The sequence below is a fragment of the Lobosporangium transversale genome (genome assembly GCF_002105155.1).
Source record: "Lobosporangium transversale strain NRRL 3116 chromosome Unknown BCR41scaffold_6, whole genome shotgun sequence".
In the NCBI taxonomy this organism is placed as follows: Eukaryota; Fungi; Mortierellomycota; class Mortierellomycetes; order Mortierellales; family Mortierellaceae; genus Lobosporangium; species Lobosporangium transversale.
Window position 1 is genome coordinate 554,838 of NW_019028984.1, and position 18,359 is coordinate 573,196.

General features: G+C 41.9%; 6 protein-coding genes across 6 annotated transcripts; 4 read left to right on the top strand and 2 right to left on the bottom strand.

Moving 5' to 3' along the window:
• Positions 1 to 550: 550 nt before the first annotated feature.
• Positions 551 to 1,986, bottom strand: BCR41DRAFT_300979 (hypothetical protein; the record flags this gene model as incomplete). The annotated part of the gene is made up of 3 exons (XM_022020605.1): positions 551 to 920; positions 1,042 to 1,350; positions 1,478 to 1,986. The coding sequence occupies 3 exons, from the start codon at positions 1,984 to 1,986 to the stop codon at positions 551 to 553; spliced, it is 1,188 nt and encodes a 395-aa protein (XP_021884459.1).
• A 208-nt stretch (positions 1,987 to 2,194) lies between these two features.
• BCR41DRAFT_393303 (hypothetical protein) lies at positions 2,195 to 3,595 on the bottom strand (the record flags this gene model as incomplete). Its single annotated transcript, XM_022028541.1, has 1 exon — positions 2,195 to 3,595. One exon carries the CDS (start codon positions 3,593 to 3,595, stop codon positions 2,195 to 2,197), a length of 1,401 nt encoding a protein of 466 aa, XP_021884460.1.
• Positions 3,596 to 4,119: 524 nt separating this feature from the next.
• Positions 4,120 to 5,319, top strand: BCR41DRAFT_347781 (hypothetical protein). Its single transcript, XM_022023160.1, has one exon. It carries the CDS (start codon positions 4,164 to 4,166, stop codon positions 5,067 to 5,069), a length of 906 nt encoding a protein of 301 aa, XP_021884461.1. The 5' UTR covers positions 4,120 to 4,163; the 3' UTR covers positions 5,070 to 5,319.
• A 1,808-nt stretch (positions 5,320 to 7,127) lies between these two features.
• Positions 7,128 to 10,601, top strand: BCR41DRAFT_419676 (DNA repair protein, SNF2 family). Its single transcript, XM_022029796.1, has 7 exons — positions 7,128 to 8,000; positions 8,088 to 8,225; positions 8,313 to 8,664; positions 8,752 to 9,048; positions 9,140 to 9,551; positions 9,674 to 9,909; positions 10,021 to 10,601. Exons 1-7 carry the CDS (start codon positions 7,359 to 7,361, stop codon positions 10,395 to 10,397), a joined length of 2,454 nt encoding a protein of 817 aa, XP_021884462.1. The 5' UTR covers positions 7,128 to 7,358; the 3' UTR covers positions 10,398 to 10,601.
• A 1,386-nt stretch (positions 10,602 to 11,987) lies between these two features.
• BCR41DRAFT_384279 (hypothetical protein) lies at positions 11,988 to 15,846 on the top strand. The gene is made up of 4 exons (XM_022027547.1): positions 11,988 to 12,632; positions 13,106 to 13,678; positions 13,787 to 13,913; positions 14,009 to 15,846. The coding sequence occupies exons 1-4, from the start codon at positions 12,122 to 12,124 to the stop codon at positions 15,810 to 15,812; spliced, it is 3,015 nt and encodes a 1,004-aa protein (XP_021884463.1). The 5' UTR covers positions 11,988 to 12,121; the 3' UTR covers positions 15,813 to 15,846.
• Positions 15,847 to 16,227: 381 nt separating this feature from the next.
• On the top strand, positions 16,228 to 18,353 carry BCR41DRAFT_332736 (leucine aminopeptidase 1). The gene is made up of 7 exons (XM_022021860.1): positions 16,228 to 16,636; positions 16,788 to 17,036; positions 17,138 to 17,430; positions 17,541 to 17,633; positions 17,758 to 17,815; positions 17,932 to 18,006; positions 18,101 to 18,353. Exons 1-7 carry the CDS (start codon positions 16,360 to 16,362, stop codon positions 18,223 to 18,225), a joined length of 1,170 nt encoding a protein of 389 aa, XP_021884464.1. The 5' UTR covers positions 16,228 to 16,359; the 3' UTR covers positions 18,226 to 18,353.
• Positions 18,354 to 18,359: the final 6 nt, after the last annotated feature.

An 18,359-nucleotide genomic window follows, 5' to 3' on the forward strand; every position in this document is an offset into this window, starting at 1 on the left:
TGGCCCAAACTTCGCAAAGTCGTCGGCATCCTCCGTGTGGTTGATCCTCTCCCCTCCAATACTTCATCAGAGTCTACGGCGCAGCAGCAAGAAGTAGCAAAAGGAAAAGAGGTCTCCACTGCGTCTATAGCAACAACTGCAAGTAGCGGATATGCAAATGGGAATATCAGGAAGTCAAGGTTTCATGTAGAGCGGCCAGATATCTATTTACGTCGAAAGTATCCTCTCATAGAGTTTTTAGACAGATGAAGGAATAAATGACAATAGAAACGATAGTAGTAAGGCAGAATTAAACTGCTCAGCTGTTCATACCCATATACTCACAATTACAATGTGACATATTCAGTTCTGGAAAAAGATGGGTGTTAAGTCTGAAGCAGACCCAAATGTTGAAGATAGGACATAACTGAAAAATCGACACAGAGATCAAGTATTTTGCTAGATCACTGATTAGGAAGACCAAAAAAAAAAAAAAAAAAAAAAAAAAAAGAGATATTGGTGTACGATTATGACATACAAAACTATTATTTTTTTATTGTCCTCCATGTTTCTAGTCGCTGTCATCATCATCACTATCATCACTTGCACCTGGTGGGAGATTGGGTACTCCACCCATCCCTACGACACTCAAATCTTCGATCATTCCAGTATCTTCCTCTCTATCGCCTGTTGTTGCTGGCGCGCTCAAATCTTCTGGATTCGCTGTTTCTGCAGCATCTGCAATGGCACTGACATCAGCAGCATCCTCGTCTCGCCGGCGATTTGATTCCTCGATCTTTGCTTTGCGCTCTGCAACCTTTTTAAGGAAATCCTTCGGTACGGGGTTGAAGATGCCTCCGGTAGGAGCTTGACAAGCTGCACATTTAGGGCTTTTGCGATATCGCTTCAGGGCACATGATTCACAAAAATAATGGTTACATCTATTCAAGGAATGAGTAGGAAAAGAAAGGGATAAAAATATGTCGTCAGTACATATTTACAAAAGATAGCAATGGAAATTTTCGAACCACAAATGGGGCCAAGGCCTATGCGACTTCTTACTTGGTAACGATTGGATGCTTGAATTCTTCGCGACAAATCAGGCATGCAAATGGAACGTCATCGTCGTCGCTTGAACTCTCTGCCTCTTCATCCAGTCCCTCGATCAGTGCCAGCTTCTTGGCCCGTTGCTCAGCTTCCCATTCCTGATCCAGCTGCCATCCTGCTTTGTAATCACCACGATCATGCATGTAGATACATGAATCACCATAGCCACAGTATCCGGTTTCCTTGTAGTCTTTGCAAATGTCTGGTTGATAATCGAAACGGTTAGTGACTCTGATGTTCGCTGATGCCCGCATAGGACCGATTCTAGAAGTACAATAAATTAAAAAAAAAAAAAAAAAAAAAAAGTAAGATTCTAAGTTCTCTGCAATACAATTTTTCAGATCTCGAGGGATCTAGGACATGGTTGCAAGGGGAAATGAAAACACAATACCTAATTTTTGAGTTAGTAGTTTCTCCTTTTTTTATATGCGATTTGTAAGCTGCCATGCCCTTGTAGAGTCCATCATCTAAATCATCCAGTCCGTTTTCTACTGCTCGCATGTGTCTGTCAATGACAGCCTGAGCATCCCGATCATGTGCAGTATCGATCTCTTGTGTCCTTGTAGCGTCATCAATTCTGATATTGCCTTCTAGCGTAGCTTTATAAGAGATTCCGACTGTCTTGTCGTCATCATCTTTGGATGCGAGGCGGTTGGCTGCACTGGTAGACGAAGCCTGTAAAATATCAGAGTGAGATGTCTGTGGTGCTCTTTTGGCGCTGCGCTTTTTGGAGACAGAAGAAAGAGCGCTGTGGTTGTCATTAGCGATTGGTTTACTATTGGTTGCTTCGGCCTCATCATCAGAAAGATTGCGCTTGCGAACGTTCTTCTTCTGATTACGTTTCTTGAAAAAGGGTACATTAGGCGCTGAAGTGGAGGTAGTGGTCGTTGAGTCTGACATGATCGAGGAAAGAAATTCTTTTTTGTACGGTTTTGTTGCTGTCGTTGCTTTTGGCTTTCTGATTTTCGTAATAAAGATATAAGTTCCAGTAGAAAAAGGATATTGAAGTTGAATGTGTTCAAAGTGACCGAGCGATTTGTAATGAAGAAAATGAAGAAGCAATCCATCAAAATGTAAGATCAGGCTTTATCTGAAAGGTCGTCACGTTTTAGGTTTTCTGAGCGAAATTTGGCCAATGCTCACGAAACCATTCTCGCTCGGCTTCACCAATAACATTGCCATACACCCTCCCTATTGTAAATTTCTTCAGCTTTTGCAACGTTTCAAGGCGTCTTAATCCATGGGACAAAGACAAATCCATCCAGTCATAAGTAGTTGCAGGTACATACTCCACATTCCCCAGTTCCAAGACACTCAGATCCGTCAATGAAGCCAACTGACTGTACATCCGTTCATGGTCCTGGATCCTAGCTTCGACAGGGCCAGTGTTCATGATACTGATGCTTAGCTTCTTAATCCGGGTGCACACCCATGGTTGCCCCTCCACGATATCCTGTATATCAAACACATCTCCTTCAAATGTCTCTAGATCCTTGCAATTCGACAACAGCAATTGAACCATGGTTGAGTTAATTCTTCGGCAGCCTCGAATATCTAGTTCGCGTATTCCACTTCTGAATTGAATAATCGCTTGCACAGACTGATCTGCAAAGTTGCTGTTCCTTGCATCCAGACTAACTAATGCCGGGAGTGATTTGATTAAGGCTTCAATGTCCAGATCCACCAATGCTGCTAGAAAAAGTATGAGAGTGTGAAGATATTCAAGTCGAGGGTCAAATAGCTCTTGGAGGTGTGGCTGTTGGTCCTCACTCAATGAACTAGTTGGCTGCCAATGAAAACGCTGCAGGTTGGGACACCGAGACACAAACTCGATTTCTTCAAGAGGCAACATTTTGTTCTTGATAAAGATCAGCTCTTGTATTCCTGAAAATACTACTGGGTTTGAACTTGGTAGATCCCATATTGAGGCTGATAGGTGCAGGAGATGAAGTCGCTGGCAAATCGTTGTAAAATATTCGACCTCATTTAAATTGACCTCGAACAGACCTAATCGTAGCTCTCGGAGTTGATTCAATGTTGCCATAGCCGCTGTCAGTTTATTCAGACGATAAGCACTCGTTTCTGGTTGATGCACATTAGGGCGTCTGCTTAACGACCGAAGCGATTGCGCATTTTGCAGGACGAGCGCAGTGCTCTTGAGACTGATAAGGGATAATTCAAGCTCGTAAAGATAACAGCAATTGGGCAAAAGAGCATCTATGAGAGTGTCGTCTGGGCATAAAAGGATTCGGATAAAATGACAGTTGTTTTGTAGATACGTCCTGGAGAGAGGCTGAGTTCGCAGCCTCTCCATAGCCCACCCTGAGGGAAGCTGGACAAAATACCAGAAACGGTGCTGAAGGACAACATTCCAGGTTTTATTCACACGTAACGCATTGGTCAGGCTGTTCCGGTCCAGATGATTTCCGATGAGGCTGATAATTTCTGGCAGGTTAAGTGGATTAGAGGAAGAATCATGATTAAATGCTTCTGTAGCAATATTTTGCATGGTTACAGGCTTATAACATACAATTTTCTTGAGAAGTGGGTAAGATAAGAAAAGGTCAAGATGATGTGATGACTGTTATTGAAGTTGCAACTTGCCACCATTTGATAAAATGATTCAGCCACTGCTTTCCTTAATTCTATATTTCAAGCACACGAAATTTATTTTAAAGGGTATCCTGACATTATAGGGTCCATTTTCAGTACCCAGAAACCATTTTTTAAGGCTTATTGATTCTTTATGCTATGGCGGATCTTTTCAGTAGCGATTCGTCAAAATTTACCTACAAACTGAAATACTACATATTTATAGCGATAAGTGCTGCCTATTCACTATTCCTGTATTAAAAGTATCCCACCCAATAATGTTTTTGGTTGACAATTCTCCCACATGCAAATGTTTCACTCTCGACCGTTACGCAGTTTTTCTCGCACTGATTTTTAGCTCCAAGCTCTACTCCGCCACTACTACTTAAGGTGCCATCTGTCATTTTTCCTTTGCCTTCCGCCATCTTTTCCTTTGTCTTTCTTTATCTTTTAACTTCTTCCCCCTTTATCGAGCTTCACTAAAAATGCCAAAAATGGCTCTAGAATGCACTAGTACGTTCTGTGTTCTAGGAATTAACTTCAACGCCTCGCTATCAAAGAATGAAAGAGTTCATCAGAGAGAATACCATATATCCGTCTTGAGAATGAATCTCGGAGAGCCGAAATGCATCGTGGAGATAAGTCGACAAAGTTTGTTGGGAGGAGACTTCAGGTGTTCGTGCGGCGGCAGATATAAAGCTGCCCGGAGCATGCGTAATCACTGTTACCAATGTCTATTTATAAAAGACGTAGCCTCCTTTGCAGTCAAGAATGGAACAGATGTTACCACCTCTTATATAACAGTGAAGCTATCGCCAACATCAACTCATTTCGATCGAGATCCCGCAGAGACCATTCAGCAAAAAAGACAAAGAAAGGGGACAGATGAATATGAGGAATATCATGGAATTGAAGATAGGGTGCAGAAAGATGAGATACAGGGAAATGAGATACAGGAAGATGAGATACAGGAAGATGAGATACAGGGAAATAAGGTACAGAAAGATGGAATACAGGAAGATGGGCATCGTAAGGTTAAGCAGAAGGCGAAAAGTACTCGCGCCGACAGGGCAATATATCTTCTAGAACAACTCCTAAAAGAAGCCCAAAAACAGAATGAGCGCCTAGCAACAATAGACGCCCGGGTAGATAACACACTCAATGGTATGACGATAATCGTCAAAGACGTCGTCCAGATCATCAAGGATGAGGTTCAAATCGTCAAGGATGCAGTACAGGCCATCAATGCCGTCAAGAATGACGTCAAGCTCGTCAAAAATGAGATCAACGAGATGTCTATGCTCCCCATCCCGTCAAGGAAGAGATCCAGATCATCAAGGAGGAGGTCTAGATCCTCGAGCACTATCGACAAGGTGTGTCAAACTTTTTAGCTAATCACTAGTGCAGCAGCAAGGTTTCTTCTCTGATAACAGGACATCTGCAACTCATTCTATACTCTAACCCAAGGCGATGAACCAAGAAATGCCAAAACAAAAAGTCGGAGGAAGAACGCAAAAAATAGCTTTATTTTCGCTAGGCACTCCTGACTCCTGCCTTGTGCTGAGTTTTCAAACTCTAGCTCCCTTCTTCCTATCTTCACTCATACTTCTTTCTATCTCATTGATATTAATAAAACATTGCGTACTCCCCTTTTGTAGATGGGTCAATGGGTTCATATGTACTTCCTGCTGATACAGAATTTGTGGCAGCTCATATCTCGTACTGCTGCTCTCACTCTTTGAACTAGTTCTATCATCAATCATCAAATTCCTCGATTGCATGCAATAAATCTATCAACTGATGGTGGTTCCATTTCCTGAAATGTATCTTTACTGCTATTGGCATCAAGTACAACGTTGTATTAGTCTTGTTCGGCTTAGTGGTGTATTTTGAAGCTGCTTTTTTGGAGCTGTTTCCTAGAACGGAATGGTCGCAGAGAGTCAGCTTCATGTCAATGAATAGAATAGTGTAATGTGAAAAAAAAAAAAAAAAAAAAAAAAAAAAAAAAAATGTACATGTACAGTCACATGAAAAAATTATACGGCAAAATAAATTTAGAAAATAATTGACGCGAAGATAGCATCATCCTCTCTCTTTCTTTTTCTCATTTTTCACAACAATAACAACTTGAAAAAACCACCATGCCTTTAAATTTGGATATCGAGGATAAAGTTATCATGGTTGGAATGCATCTTGCGGGAATGAAGGATGCGGAGATCGCGCTGAAACGTAATGTATCAAGATCAACGGTCTACACTATTATTCAAAGATATTACAAAAGAGGTACCACCGCTCGCGCCCCCGCCCCAGGACGACCAAGAGCACTGAGTGAAAGAGATATCAGGAGCATAGTGCGCTGCACAAAGAGAGAAAGGAGAGCCACTCTTAAGGACATCACCAATCAATTGGCGAAGAAAGTGTGCACAAGGACCGTTGCAGAGATATTGCATTCACTGGGTATCTTCAGCCGGATCGCGGTTCCAAAACCATACTTAAATGAAGATCATATGAAGAAGCGACTGGCTTTTGCCAAAAAGTACGAGAGTTGGTCCAATGAAGATTGGAGTCGGGTAGTTTGGACTGATGAATCGTCATTTGAAGTTGGCGAGAATTTCCGTAAGATAAGAGTTTGGCGTACGGCGGAGGAAAAGTACGACCACGATTGCCTTATACCCACTTTCAAGAGTGGTAGAACATCCTTGATGGTCTGGGGGGCATTCACATCAACCAAAAAGTCTCGGTTGGTTATATTTAAACGAGGTCGTAGAGATGGGCAGTGTTTTGTGGAAGATGTATATAAAGTTGAACTAATCAGGTTTATGGCTGAAGTAGAGGGCGGCATTCTCATGGAGGATAATGCTCCAGTCCATACTTGTAAGATAGCAAAAGAATGGCGTGAAAATAACAACATCTCTAGGATTCCAGACTGGCCAGCATGTTCTCCGGATATAAACCCCATCGAGCGTGTATGGTCATTTCTCGCTAATGCACTCGATAAGCGCTCCAGAGGACCAAGAGATCTCCCCAGTCTCGCAGTAGCTCTTACTAAGGAGTGGAATAATTTGCCACAAGAGAAACTGGCAAGCCTTGTTGATTCCATGCCCAACAGGCTGAAAGAAGTGAGGAAGGCTAAAGGTGGGCACACTCATTATTAAACCCACATAGTACTTTTACCTTTCATACAGTATATCCTCAAAACCTCCATAAAGAAACAAAATCGACCTCTTTAACGAATTCTAAAGTTTCATGTTGATTGATAAAGTCTTTGTGTATGTTGTCTATGATCTGTTTGTCAAGGGTGCTCAAAAAATTACAAAAAAAATAGAATTTGCCGTAAAATTTCTTCATGTGACTGTACAGTCACAGAATTGGTGGCAATTGGTGGCGAATAACAAGGACAATCGCTTGTTTCATTGATAATTAATTGCCTTGACCCTTTCTCGACGCAGAACGGAATGAATCCATGAGCTTTAGCCAAATGTAAAAACGTGACATCCTATTTAATAAAGCTTGATCTTACATCGAGTTGATGAATTGTTTCTTCATTACAAATCACTCAGTTACTCTGGACACATTCAACTTCGGTATCCTTTTCTTTATTGAAACCTGTTTCTTTGCCAAATTCAGGTGGTGGAAATCAGCAATAAACCTGTACAAAATTAGAATTTCTTCTCCCGACCATGTCAGAGTCAACGACCACTACCTCAGCTTCAGCATCTAATGTACCATTTTTGAAGGAACGCAATCAGAACAAGGGCGTTCGCAAGCGCAATCTTTCTGACGATGAATGGGCTGAGGAAGACAACAGTAATTCAATTGCTAATGGCCACTACAACGCTAAAAAAGCACTACAGACCACACGTACTACTCGTTCTGGACGATCACCATTGACCGCATTGAAGGTTAACATTTCATCGAAGCCTCTTCTTGTCAAACAACCGCCCAGTAACAAATCCTTACAGACACTTGGAAAAAGGTTCAAAGTACCTACATTTACAGATCCCAGCAAAGCACCAGCACCCTCGAGAACAGGGGCATTCAACCTCGGAGTAAAGCGAAGGCCTCCAGTAGAGGCCAAATCAGCGCATGATTACACTATGGAGGGATCGATCATTCTTTATGACCCTGCATGGGCGCAACTAGATGAGGCTCAACGAGAAGAAGAAATGCTTCTCGAAGCTTCACAGGGAAGCGCAAGTACCGAAGGAGACGACACAACGCCCCAGGTCATCATACCCAAGAAAGAGAAGGCCAAATACAAGTCGATAGCAGAAATGCTTGGGCTCACAAAATCAAAAGAACTTCCTAAAGTTCATGTCGTGGTATGTATAAATTGATCTTGCATTGGCGAGTTCTAGTATTCAAGCTCTTTGATAGATACCAGATGAACTTACTTGCGACATTCCTAGGTCGACCCTATTCTAGGCAGAGTTTTGCGGCCACATCAGGTTGAAGGAGTCAAATTTATGTACAAATGCACCACAGGAGCTGTAGTACCAGATGCATTTGGGTGTATTATGGCGGATGAAATGGGACTTGGAAAGACAGTACGTTCTTTGACATTTTGCACTAACATCGGCAGTTATTTTAATAGAATGATGCGTCTTACATATCTATATCATATGTACATTTAGCTGCAATGCCTCACGCTACTATGGACATTACTAAAGCAATCTCCGGATTTTGGCAAAGGAACTATTGAAAAATGCATCATCTGCTGTCCATCATCGTTGGTGAGGAACTGGGCGAATGAGATCATCAAATGGCTAGGCCCTGGCAAGATTGGGGTCATGACCTGCGACGGCAAGGGCACCAAAGAGGATACAACTAATGCCATGAAACAGTGGGCATCGGCCAGGCAGCGCATGGTTGTAAATCCTGTCCTTATCATCAGCTATGAAAGTTTGCGAATGTATGCGCCTATTTTAGCACAGACACCTATCGGGTTAATGTTATGTGACGAAGGTCATCGCTTGAAGAACTCGAGTAAGTTGCACTGCCTTTGAGCATAAGACTTTATGCTTGCACGACTTTGCCATGTTGGACTAATTTATTTCTTTTATGGGATGTCAGATTCACAAACTTTCGTAGCGTTAAACGAGCTGAATGTGCAAAGACGTGTTATTCTCTCAGGTACACCCATTCAAAATGACCTCTCCGAATACTTTTCACTTATCAATTTTGCGATCCCAGGGCTGTTGGGGTCAACAACTGAGTTCAGGAAGAACTATGAGTTGCCTATTCTTCGTGGACGCGACTCCGAGGCATCTGAAAAAGAGCAAGAAATTAGCAACCAAAAGCTTACTGAGCTTTCAGGGGTGGTTAACAAGTTTATTATCAGGCGCACAAACGATATTCTGTCGAAGTATTGTAAGTTCACTCTCGTGGTTTTTCGGTAGTAAAACTTCTTGACGATAGCACTTCATTAGGACTGACCGCTTTCTTCTGGCACAACATCTAGTACCTACCAAATTTGAGCACGTCGTCTTCTGCAAGCTGTCGCCCTTCCAGCTAGACCTATATAAACATTTTATTAACTCTAAATCAATTCAGAAGCTACTTCGTGGACAAGGATCACAGCCACTAAAGGCAATTGGATTGCTAAAGAAGCTGTGTAATCATCCAGACCTGCTGGATTTGCCTGATGACTTGCAAGGATGTGAGGCGTTGCTCCCGCCAGATTATCAAACTAAGAGCTCCAAGAAGCCGATGTCGCGTGGGGGCATTTTAGTACAACCAGAGTTTTCAGGCAAGATGATGGTACTAGCGCGCATGCTGGCCAAGATTAAAAAGGACACAAATGATAAGATTGTGCTAATCTCGAACTACACACAAACCCTGGATATCTTTGAGAAGCTCTGTCGGCAGAACCAGTATGTTTTTTTTTTTTTTTTTTTTTTTTTTTTTTGGATAACCCATAGACCAATCTGTACATGTTGTGAATATCGTATGTCGTCTAACTTCTCTGATGTTTGAATATATCTCACGCACATAGGTATGGGGTGTTGCGATTGGATGGAACCATGACTATCAGCAAGAGGCAGAAGCTTGTCGATCGCTTCAATAACCCCGATGGCAACGAGTTCGTGTTCCTGTTGAGCAGCAAGGCAGGAGGATGTGGACTCAACTTGATTGGAGCAAATCGACTTGTTCTTTTTGATCCCGACTGGAATCCAGCTTCAGATCAACAGGCGCTAGCACGTGTGTGGCGCGATGGTCAAAAGAAAGACTGTAAGTATCAATGTTATTATAGGGATATTTTGCGCTTCTTAGAGTCATGCTCATGACTTTATCCGGCTGACTTTATATTTATCGCCGCTATATAATTATTTATGCTTGTAGGTTTTGTTTATCGATTCATTGCAACGGGATCAATTGAAGAGAAAATCTTCCAGCGGCAATCACATAAACAATCGCTCTCGTCATGTGTAGTGGATGAAGACCAAGATGTAGAACGGCATTTCTCACAGGAAAATTTGCGCCAACTCTTTCAGTTCAATGACACGACTGAGTGCTGTGATACACACGAGACATTCAAGTGTAAGCGGTGCGTGGATGGACGCCAAGTGATGAAGGCAGCACAGGTATCTTATGGCGATACTTCCACATGGAACCACTTCAAGGGCGACCACGATCTTATGAAGTTGACAGACCCGTTACTCAAGGAGGAGGCTGACACAAATGCGGTCTCGTTTGTATTTCAGTACATTTCACATTAGATGTCTGTTTTTTCTCTATCTTCTGCATACTATTGTCCTCCATTGTTGTATCAAAGCTTCATGATTATTTTGTCTTGTATTTGTAGATTGTTGCTGTGTTGGTCATCCTCAATGAACTGACTTTTTAGATACTAGTCATTGGCCTTTTCATTTCTCTGACAGCCTTTAATAAAAAAATAGAAAAAAATAGAAAAATAAAAAAATAAAAATAAAAAGAGACTATCTTATACATTACAAAAATTGGTTGGCTGGGGATAGGTTTACTGGAGTGCAAAGGATGCTGGAGTATTAGAATATCAAAAAGACTTGGTCCCAAAACCAATCAGTAGTTTGAACCATCAGATATGAGCACATTCTTATAATATGCCTTTTCAACGATCCGTCCGTTTATTGACTTCTTAGAGCTAAATAATATTTCTGGCACAATACCATAATCAAGGAGACCTCAAATAGCATGTTTGTGTATGCAGGTTCACACATACGCCCTGGAGAAATGTTAAAAAGTGATACGGCAGGACGACCTTGGAAATGCCATCCACTCCACATTCACAATAGGTTAACCATTGCTATCGCTGCTCGGAGAGGATGGCAACTTCATCGCTTAAAGCTAATTCTAGCAATCGATATCTCAGCATTCGAGAAATACAGGCCCCGGTGTTGCACTTTATCGCAATGATGTATACTCTAACCGATGCACGCATTTAATACGACAAGCTCTCCAGAATAAAAACATAGTCGGGGAGCTTTTGAAGGCAATTGACTACGAAATCTTTTTTCAGTCGACAACAGAAACTACAACAACATCAGCAGCAACATCAGCACCAGCCCCTTTTTACAAGATGGACAACGATTTCACGTACTGGCGTCTGTCTATTGCGGAATTCTGACCAGTCTTGTTTAATAAAAAAATAATGTGCTATTGAACCAAGTTTGTTTATAAAGACTAATCAAACCCCAAAGCTTGTGATCAGTTTCTAGCAGGACAAGGCTTATATCAGGAAACCCTCCTAAGAGATCATTCGATAAAGAGTTGTTTTAGGTTGTAGAAGTTTTGCCTTTATATAGGAGGGCCTATGTTACTATATAATTGGGGCTCATTGAATACGATGCTTGGAAATATTGGGAGGAAAGGGCGTAACTTTGGGATTTCACATATGCAAGGAATGAGAATCTATGGAAGCTGTCATACATTAAAGAAATTTGGGCGAAGCACATTGAGCAATGTGACATCTTTAGTTTCGAAGCGTAAGCATGGTGTTGGTTCTGTTTCTGTCTGAACCTTCAATGCAATGTGGTCTTATTTACATTGATATTCTTAGCATTCTTACTGTGTGTAGACAAATGATCAGGAAGCATCAGTTGGATGCTACAGTCTATTGCCTGCCCTCTCTGGCCATTGACAAGAGAGACAGTAACAAGGCATGTATCACCTGACAATGCAAGTCTCGAACTTTTTTTTTTTTTTTTTTTTTTTTTTTTTTTTGATTCTATTGCTTAGTTATTTTCATTTCATTGATCTACTAAAGCCCAACATTTATGCTCGCATCTTTCTGACGCCCAAAGATCTTCACCGCCTGCTCTTTTTTTTTTTTTTTTTTGCCTTTGTTTTTGCCTTTGTTTTTCAAACCTTCACTCCCCATTCACTCTCTAACAAACATAAGGTCAACAGCCGAACATTTACAATAGTCATATCATATTATACCATCCTGTTAAGACTCTTTAATATGGTTAGTTCGATAAAGACGCTCGAGGAGCATGAAGATCAGAAACAAAAGACCACACCCTCCTCTGGATCCAATGCCGTACACCATCCTCATAACAGCACTAGTCACGATCATAACCATCAAAGAAAGCATCAAAACGGTAATCAAAAACATAAAAATAATAATAGCCATTTGAAGGAAACCGATCAAGACCAACATCAACAGCACCAGCATCATCAGCAACATCAGCGTCATCAGCGCCAGTATCAGAACCAGCAACATCAGCACCAGAATCAGCAACAGCGCCGACATCAGCACCGACATCAACAACAGGGACAACATGATGAGGCGATTAAAGTCACCAAGGAGGGAGCTGTGTCTTCTTCTACAGCTTCAGCTACAGCATCCTCATCTTCGGTTCCTCCAGCCAATATCTGGAAAGCTCGAAAGGAAGCTGCTAATAACACTGCTCCGACGAGTTCTGGAGCAGGCACGGAGAAGAGTGCTGGGAAGATCGATGAGGCTACTCTTGGTGAGTTTTATTTTTGTTTGTTTGTTTGTATACATTGGAACGTATTACTTCATAGCACTGCGCGAGGATGAAACCCTTCCATCTATTGGAAGAAAGGCTATTTGGAGAGGTTTTTTTAAAACTTAATTTGGTCAGTCAAACATATTCCATCGTATCCATGATTTTTCTACAGGTGAATGGCATGATTTAGAATGAAACAGAAATTTATTATGCAAAAGGGAGGAGGGGAGCTCGGATGTGGACCTACCGCGTCTTGAAACTTACTCTCCCTCTTGAACAAAAAGGAAAAAGGGCGAAAAAAAAAAAAAAAAAAAAAATAGTAGAGCGGATCCTTTTTTTCTTTTTTTACTTTTTATTCTTCACCGCGACACAACCCAAAGGATAATCATTTGTTCGAGGAACAAACATAGCAAGGTTAAAGATTCGTCCATGTCTTAAATTAAATCAATTGCAACATATTCTGACGGATATAGAAACCAAGGATGAGGGCAAACCCAAGGAGAACAACAAACAACCATATTCTCAACAACAGATACAATCAATTCCGTCGCTTGATGATACGAATGTCTGGCCTGACCCGAGCGTTTCTGCTGAAAAGGAGACCAAGCCAGAACCCACTGCTGTGGCTGCACCTGTCAGCAAGAAGGACAAGAGCAAATGGATGCCTGTTACGCCCGCCATCACCCATACAGGGCCAAAATCTGGCCCCAAGGGCCGTGCACGCCATCATAACGATGACTATAGCCGTAACCATAATATCCATAATCCTATCAATAGCAATGGTAGCAGTAGCAACAGCACCAACAACAATCATGACCCACAAAGCTCTCGACCTCGTAGTAATCCCGTACACGACAGTGATCCTGGTCATGACAACAGAAATACCCCTAATGGTCACTTGAACAACAAAAAAAATGCTTCGGATAGGGGAACTCACCCTCTTGCTGTCGGTACAAGCGGTCGTCGAGCCTCCGTACCTGCTATGTTTGACAGCGAGCCCCCACAGAATCAGCGCAACATGGATCGCCACAACAATGGACGTGGCCGTAAGTTAGTTAAGATAGAGGCCCAGTTGCACTCCACGCAGATCTTGATCTTTCCATAAACAGTAGAAAATGGCGCTAACCTCTTGATTCTTGTTAAAAATTTTCAAGGAGGGACAAGATCCTACGGCGCTCGATCTAATAACCGTGCTTCAATGAGCAATGTTCCTCACTTATACCAACAAGGAGGTTACTTGGATCAGACTGAAAGGCTCAAACCATTCATCCTCCTACAAATGTACGCCATTTTTTTTTTTTTTTTTTTTTTTTTTTAAAAAAAAAGGGGGGGAAATATATAGTAACAAGCCCTTGCTCTTTTGTTTTTTTTTTTAGGGAATACTATTTTTCAGTAGAAAACCTTTGCAAGGATATCTACTTGCGCAAACAGATGGATGACGAGGGATACGTGCCTCTTCCGTTTGTTGCCAATTTTAACCGTATCCGATACCTGACTACAGATCTTGCCCTGATCAAAGATGCTCTCAAGTCTAGCAAAGAAATTGATATGCATGGAGATAAAATCCGCAGACGTGGTGATTGGGCCACTTGGGTGTTCCCCAAAGAAGAAAATACTGCGTCATCTCCAGCACGCCATCATTCCTGCGTACCACCCCTGAAGTCCCTTCATCCCGTATCGATCTCTTCACCCATGCCAACCGAACGTACGCCCGCTGATGGTGGGCAAGATGAATGGCATACCCAACATATCAAGACCAGGAAGCGTGGCTCGTCTATTAGCACGTCAAGCCCTAATCTTCATCAGGCCAAGCCGCAGGAGCCGGGAACCAACTCAAATGAAGATGACCAAGTCTTCCAATTTGATGACGATGATATTCCCCTGGGAAGCACAAGGTCCGGTACCGTCCAGAAATACTACGTTAGCGATGATGAAGACGATGATGACGAATTTGATGACGACACTGTTGCCAAGATCCTGATTGTTACCCAGAAGAAGCGCGACAGGTCGCATGGATCATACGAGCGCAAGGCTATGAATGATGATATCAACGAAATGATTAATGAAGGTCTGTATTTTTATGAGCATGATCTTCAACAGAGCAAGCATGGTAATAGTAGCAACCGTCGCCCCAATGTTGGTCCTCAATTGAACAAGAAGGTTGAAACTATCTCAGAAGAACAATTCGCTGCCCTTACAGGGTCACAACCCCGTCATAGTGACACCCTGAGCTCCATTCCCAACACTCAAGCTACTAGTACTACTAGCGCCTCAAGTGTCACTGATCGAACTTCAACCCCTACACAGAATAACGGCCAGAACGATACTCGGGGAGGCAAGAGTAAAGGCAAGAAGGATCAAACCAACCGAGCTCCTCGATTCTACCCTCTAAAGGATGATAAAAGTAGTAAAGAGTTGAAACCAGATTCACGCACGCACCATGCCCAAGATGCTGTCGGATGGGTCCTAGGTGACCAACCTTTCCTTCCCACGGATCTACCTCCAGGCTCTTTCAGTAACTCTCCTGCAGGGCCATCTATGGGGTCTCATATGGATTCCCCGAGCCTTTCCACATCAATGGAGGCTCCACATTCTTTCCCTGCGTTCCAGCACCCATCACACGAGCTCCTTCACCAGAACGGTTTCATTCAGCATAAATACTACAAATACCACTATAAGGCGCTGAAAGAACGCAGGCGTCAAGGCATTGGACACTCACAAGAAATGAACACGTTATTCCGATTCTGGTCGCATTTTTTGCGTGACAACTATAACCGCAGGATGTATGCAGAATTTAAACGATTGGCAGTGGAGGATGCGAATTCCAATTACAGATACGGATTAGAGTGCCTATTCCGATTTTATTCTTATGGGTTAGAAAAGAAATTTCGTCAGGATCTGTTCCTGGACTTTGAGGCATTAACGTATGCAGATTACCAAAATGGCCATATGTATGGACTGGAAAAGTTCTGGGCGTACTTGTTCTTTAGAAAGGACAAAGCCCGCCGAAAGCTGGATGTGATGGCGGAGCTCAAGCCATTGTTGGAGCAGTTCAAGACAATTGATGATTTCAAGAACGTGCAAGCAAACAACAGCAACCACAATCCTCCTAACAACAACTATGTGGTGCCAACACATGGACCTACAGATGGACACAGTGCACATGCACACAGACTCTAATACTGCCACTGTTCACCAGTCGATATTAATGAATGTTTTTTTTTTTTTTTTTTTTTTTTTTTTTTGACTTTTCAATTGTAGAGTATTTAATCATTTTCGACAATTTACTACAATCTTTCAACATTAAAATATACGGAAAGAGCCGTTTATATATATAAAAAAGTATATTGATCTATATGCTGCGACATGTGCAGAGACCAGCGATACCCTTGTGGCGGCGCGATCGTTTCTTCTGAACAAAACGCGAGAAAATGAGCTAATGTGGTGTCTGCGTCACGTCTAAATAAGGAAACGATAGAAAAGATCTAATGCAAAGTACCAAGGAGTCATGTGGACAGGAGCCCATTGGATATTCATAGCTTGATGAGCATACGTTTATACGTTAGTGTCTAAAGGAAGGAAAGGATGTAATATCGCATGAGGGCATGGATGAGATAAATTTGTGCCCAGGTCTATTACGCGTTCTTTGTTTTCTTTGTTCTCTCTTTATCGCTTTTTCTTTCACACACTTTTTTTTTCTCCATAATTCCACATTGTTCATTTAACAATGAAGTTTCAATCGCTCATGCTCATCTCGCTGGCCAGTGTCGCATTGGCTTCTCCTGCATGGTGGGAGCAGTGGACTGTCAATCGACACAAGACTGTCGCTGATAACGGTTATGGCAATGACGACAGACGTCTTGTCCAGACTGCTGCTGACCAGGCTCCATTCTGGACAACTGAGCATGAACGTCTTTTAATGTTCCGCAAAAAAATCAAGTTTATGGATATTACTGATCACCAAGATCTTGGTACCTCGCGTCTCTTTACCATGGGCAAAAAACGTAGGCATTTTTTTTTCTTTTTTTTTTCTTTTTTTTTTCTTTTGTGCAAGATATTCTCTCTTCAAACGTCGATTGGCGAGGCACTCGGCACTAACCGACAAACAACCCCTCCCCCAATATTTTTTTTTTCCGTCATTTTGCCAATCAATAGCTCTTCCAAAAGAGGCTGTTCACCAAGAGGAGTTCGCTAAATACGTTGACCATTTATCAACAGCCAATATGGAGGTTGCATTAACTAAATTTACAGAGTTCCACACTCGCTACTATAAGAGTGAGACTGGCTTCCAGTCTGCCAAGTGGCTATACAAGCAGATCAGTGATCTCATCGAGGAAACTGACGCCGACTCGGATGTTAGTCTCCGTAAGTTTGACCACGACTGGAAACAATTCTCAATCATTGGTAAGTCCAGCCGATTTCTATCATCTTTGTTGAAAAATATTGTACACTGTTTTGCATTTCATTGAGGCTCATGCCATACTGTGTACAATATGATTTGATAGCTCGCTTCGAGGGTAAGAACGAGTCATTATCGAACGAGCCAGTCATTGTGGGTGCACATCAGGACTCTGTCAACATGTGGCTTCCTATGCTTCGCTCACCTGGTGCTGATGACGATGGATCTGGCACTGTAACCACCTTGGAAGTCTTCCGTGCTCTCATCAACATTGGCTTCCACCCTGCACGCCCTGTTGAGTTCCATTGGTACTCTGCTGAAGAGGCTGGACTTTTGGGTTCACAGGCTGTCGCCAAGAGCTACGAGAAGAAGGGTGTTGACGTTCTTGCTATGATTCAGGTGAGATACCCGATTATTATTTTAATGGAATTGGTGCATTTGAAGATTATTTTTTCCCCTAATAAATACTAATGTTTTTTTTTTTTTTTTTTTTTTTTTTTAAATTGTAGAATGACATGACTGGATACGTTGGATCCAAGTTTGCTGAATCGTATGGAATCGTTGTTGACCATGTCGATCCAGAGTTGACTCAGCTCGTGAGCGTAAGTGGAAGCGAAGAAGCAAGGGCAAGGATTGAACCTTTTTTTTCTTGTATTAGGACATTATTGAGTACTGATCATCACTGTTTTGGTATTAAAAAAAAAAAAAAAAAAAAAAAAAATTTAGGTCTATGCTAAAGAGTATGGAGATATCCCAGTTCGTGAGACCAAGTGCGGTTATGCCTGTAAGCTCTTGCTACATGTTGTGAATGTTAGAAATAAAAACAATGTCAAATGTGATCAGCATCTAATCGTCTACACTTTTTTTTTTTTTTTTTTTTTTTTTAAATAACTCTTTCAGGTTCTGATCATGCTTCATGGGCGAAGGCAGGATACCGATCTGCTTTTGCAATTGAAGGAGAGTTCTCTGATAACAGTACGTGTGTTTTACAATGTTGAGATGTTGATAAGAATGTTGCGAAATCAGAGATTAAAAAACTAAACTGGCATTTTATTTTGTGTATCAATAGGTCCATACATCCATACAGCAAACGATGATTTGTCACACATTAATTTTGACCACATGTTGCAGTTTGCTAAACTGACTCTTGGATTCACAGTTGAACTTGGACATTTCAAGGGCGGGGAGAACTGAAAGTCAAAGTACCAGAGTACCAGAAGTGCAAGTAGAAGTAGATAACATTCCCGTGTCATGTTCACCTGTTTATTATATGGTTACATGAATAAATGAATCAGCAACACAGCCTGATGAAAAAGCATGCCACAAAA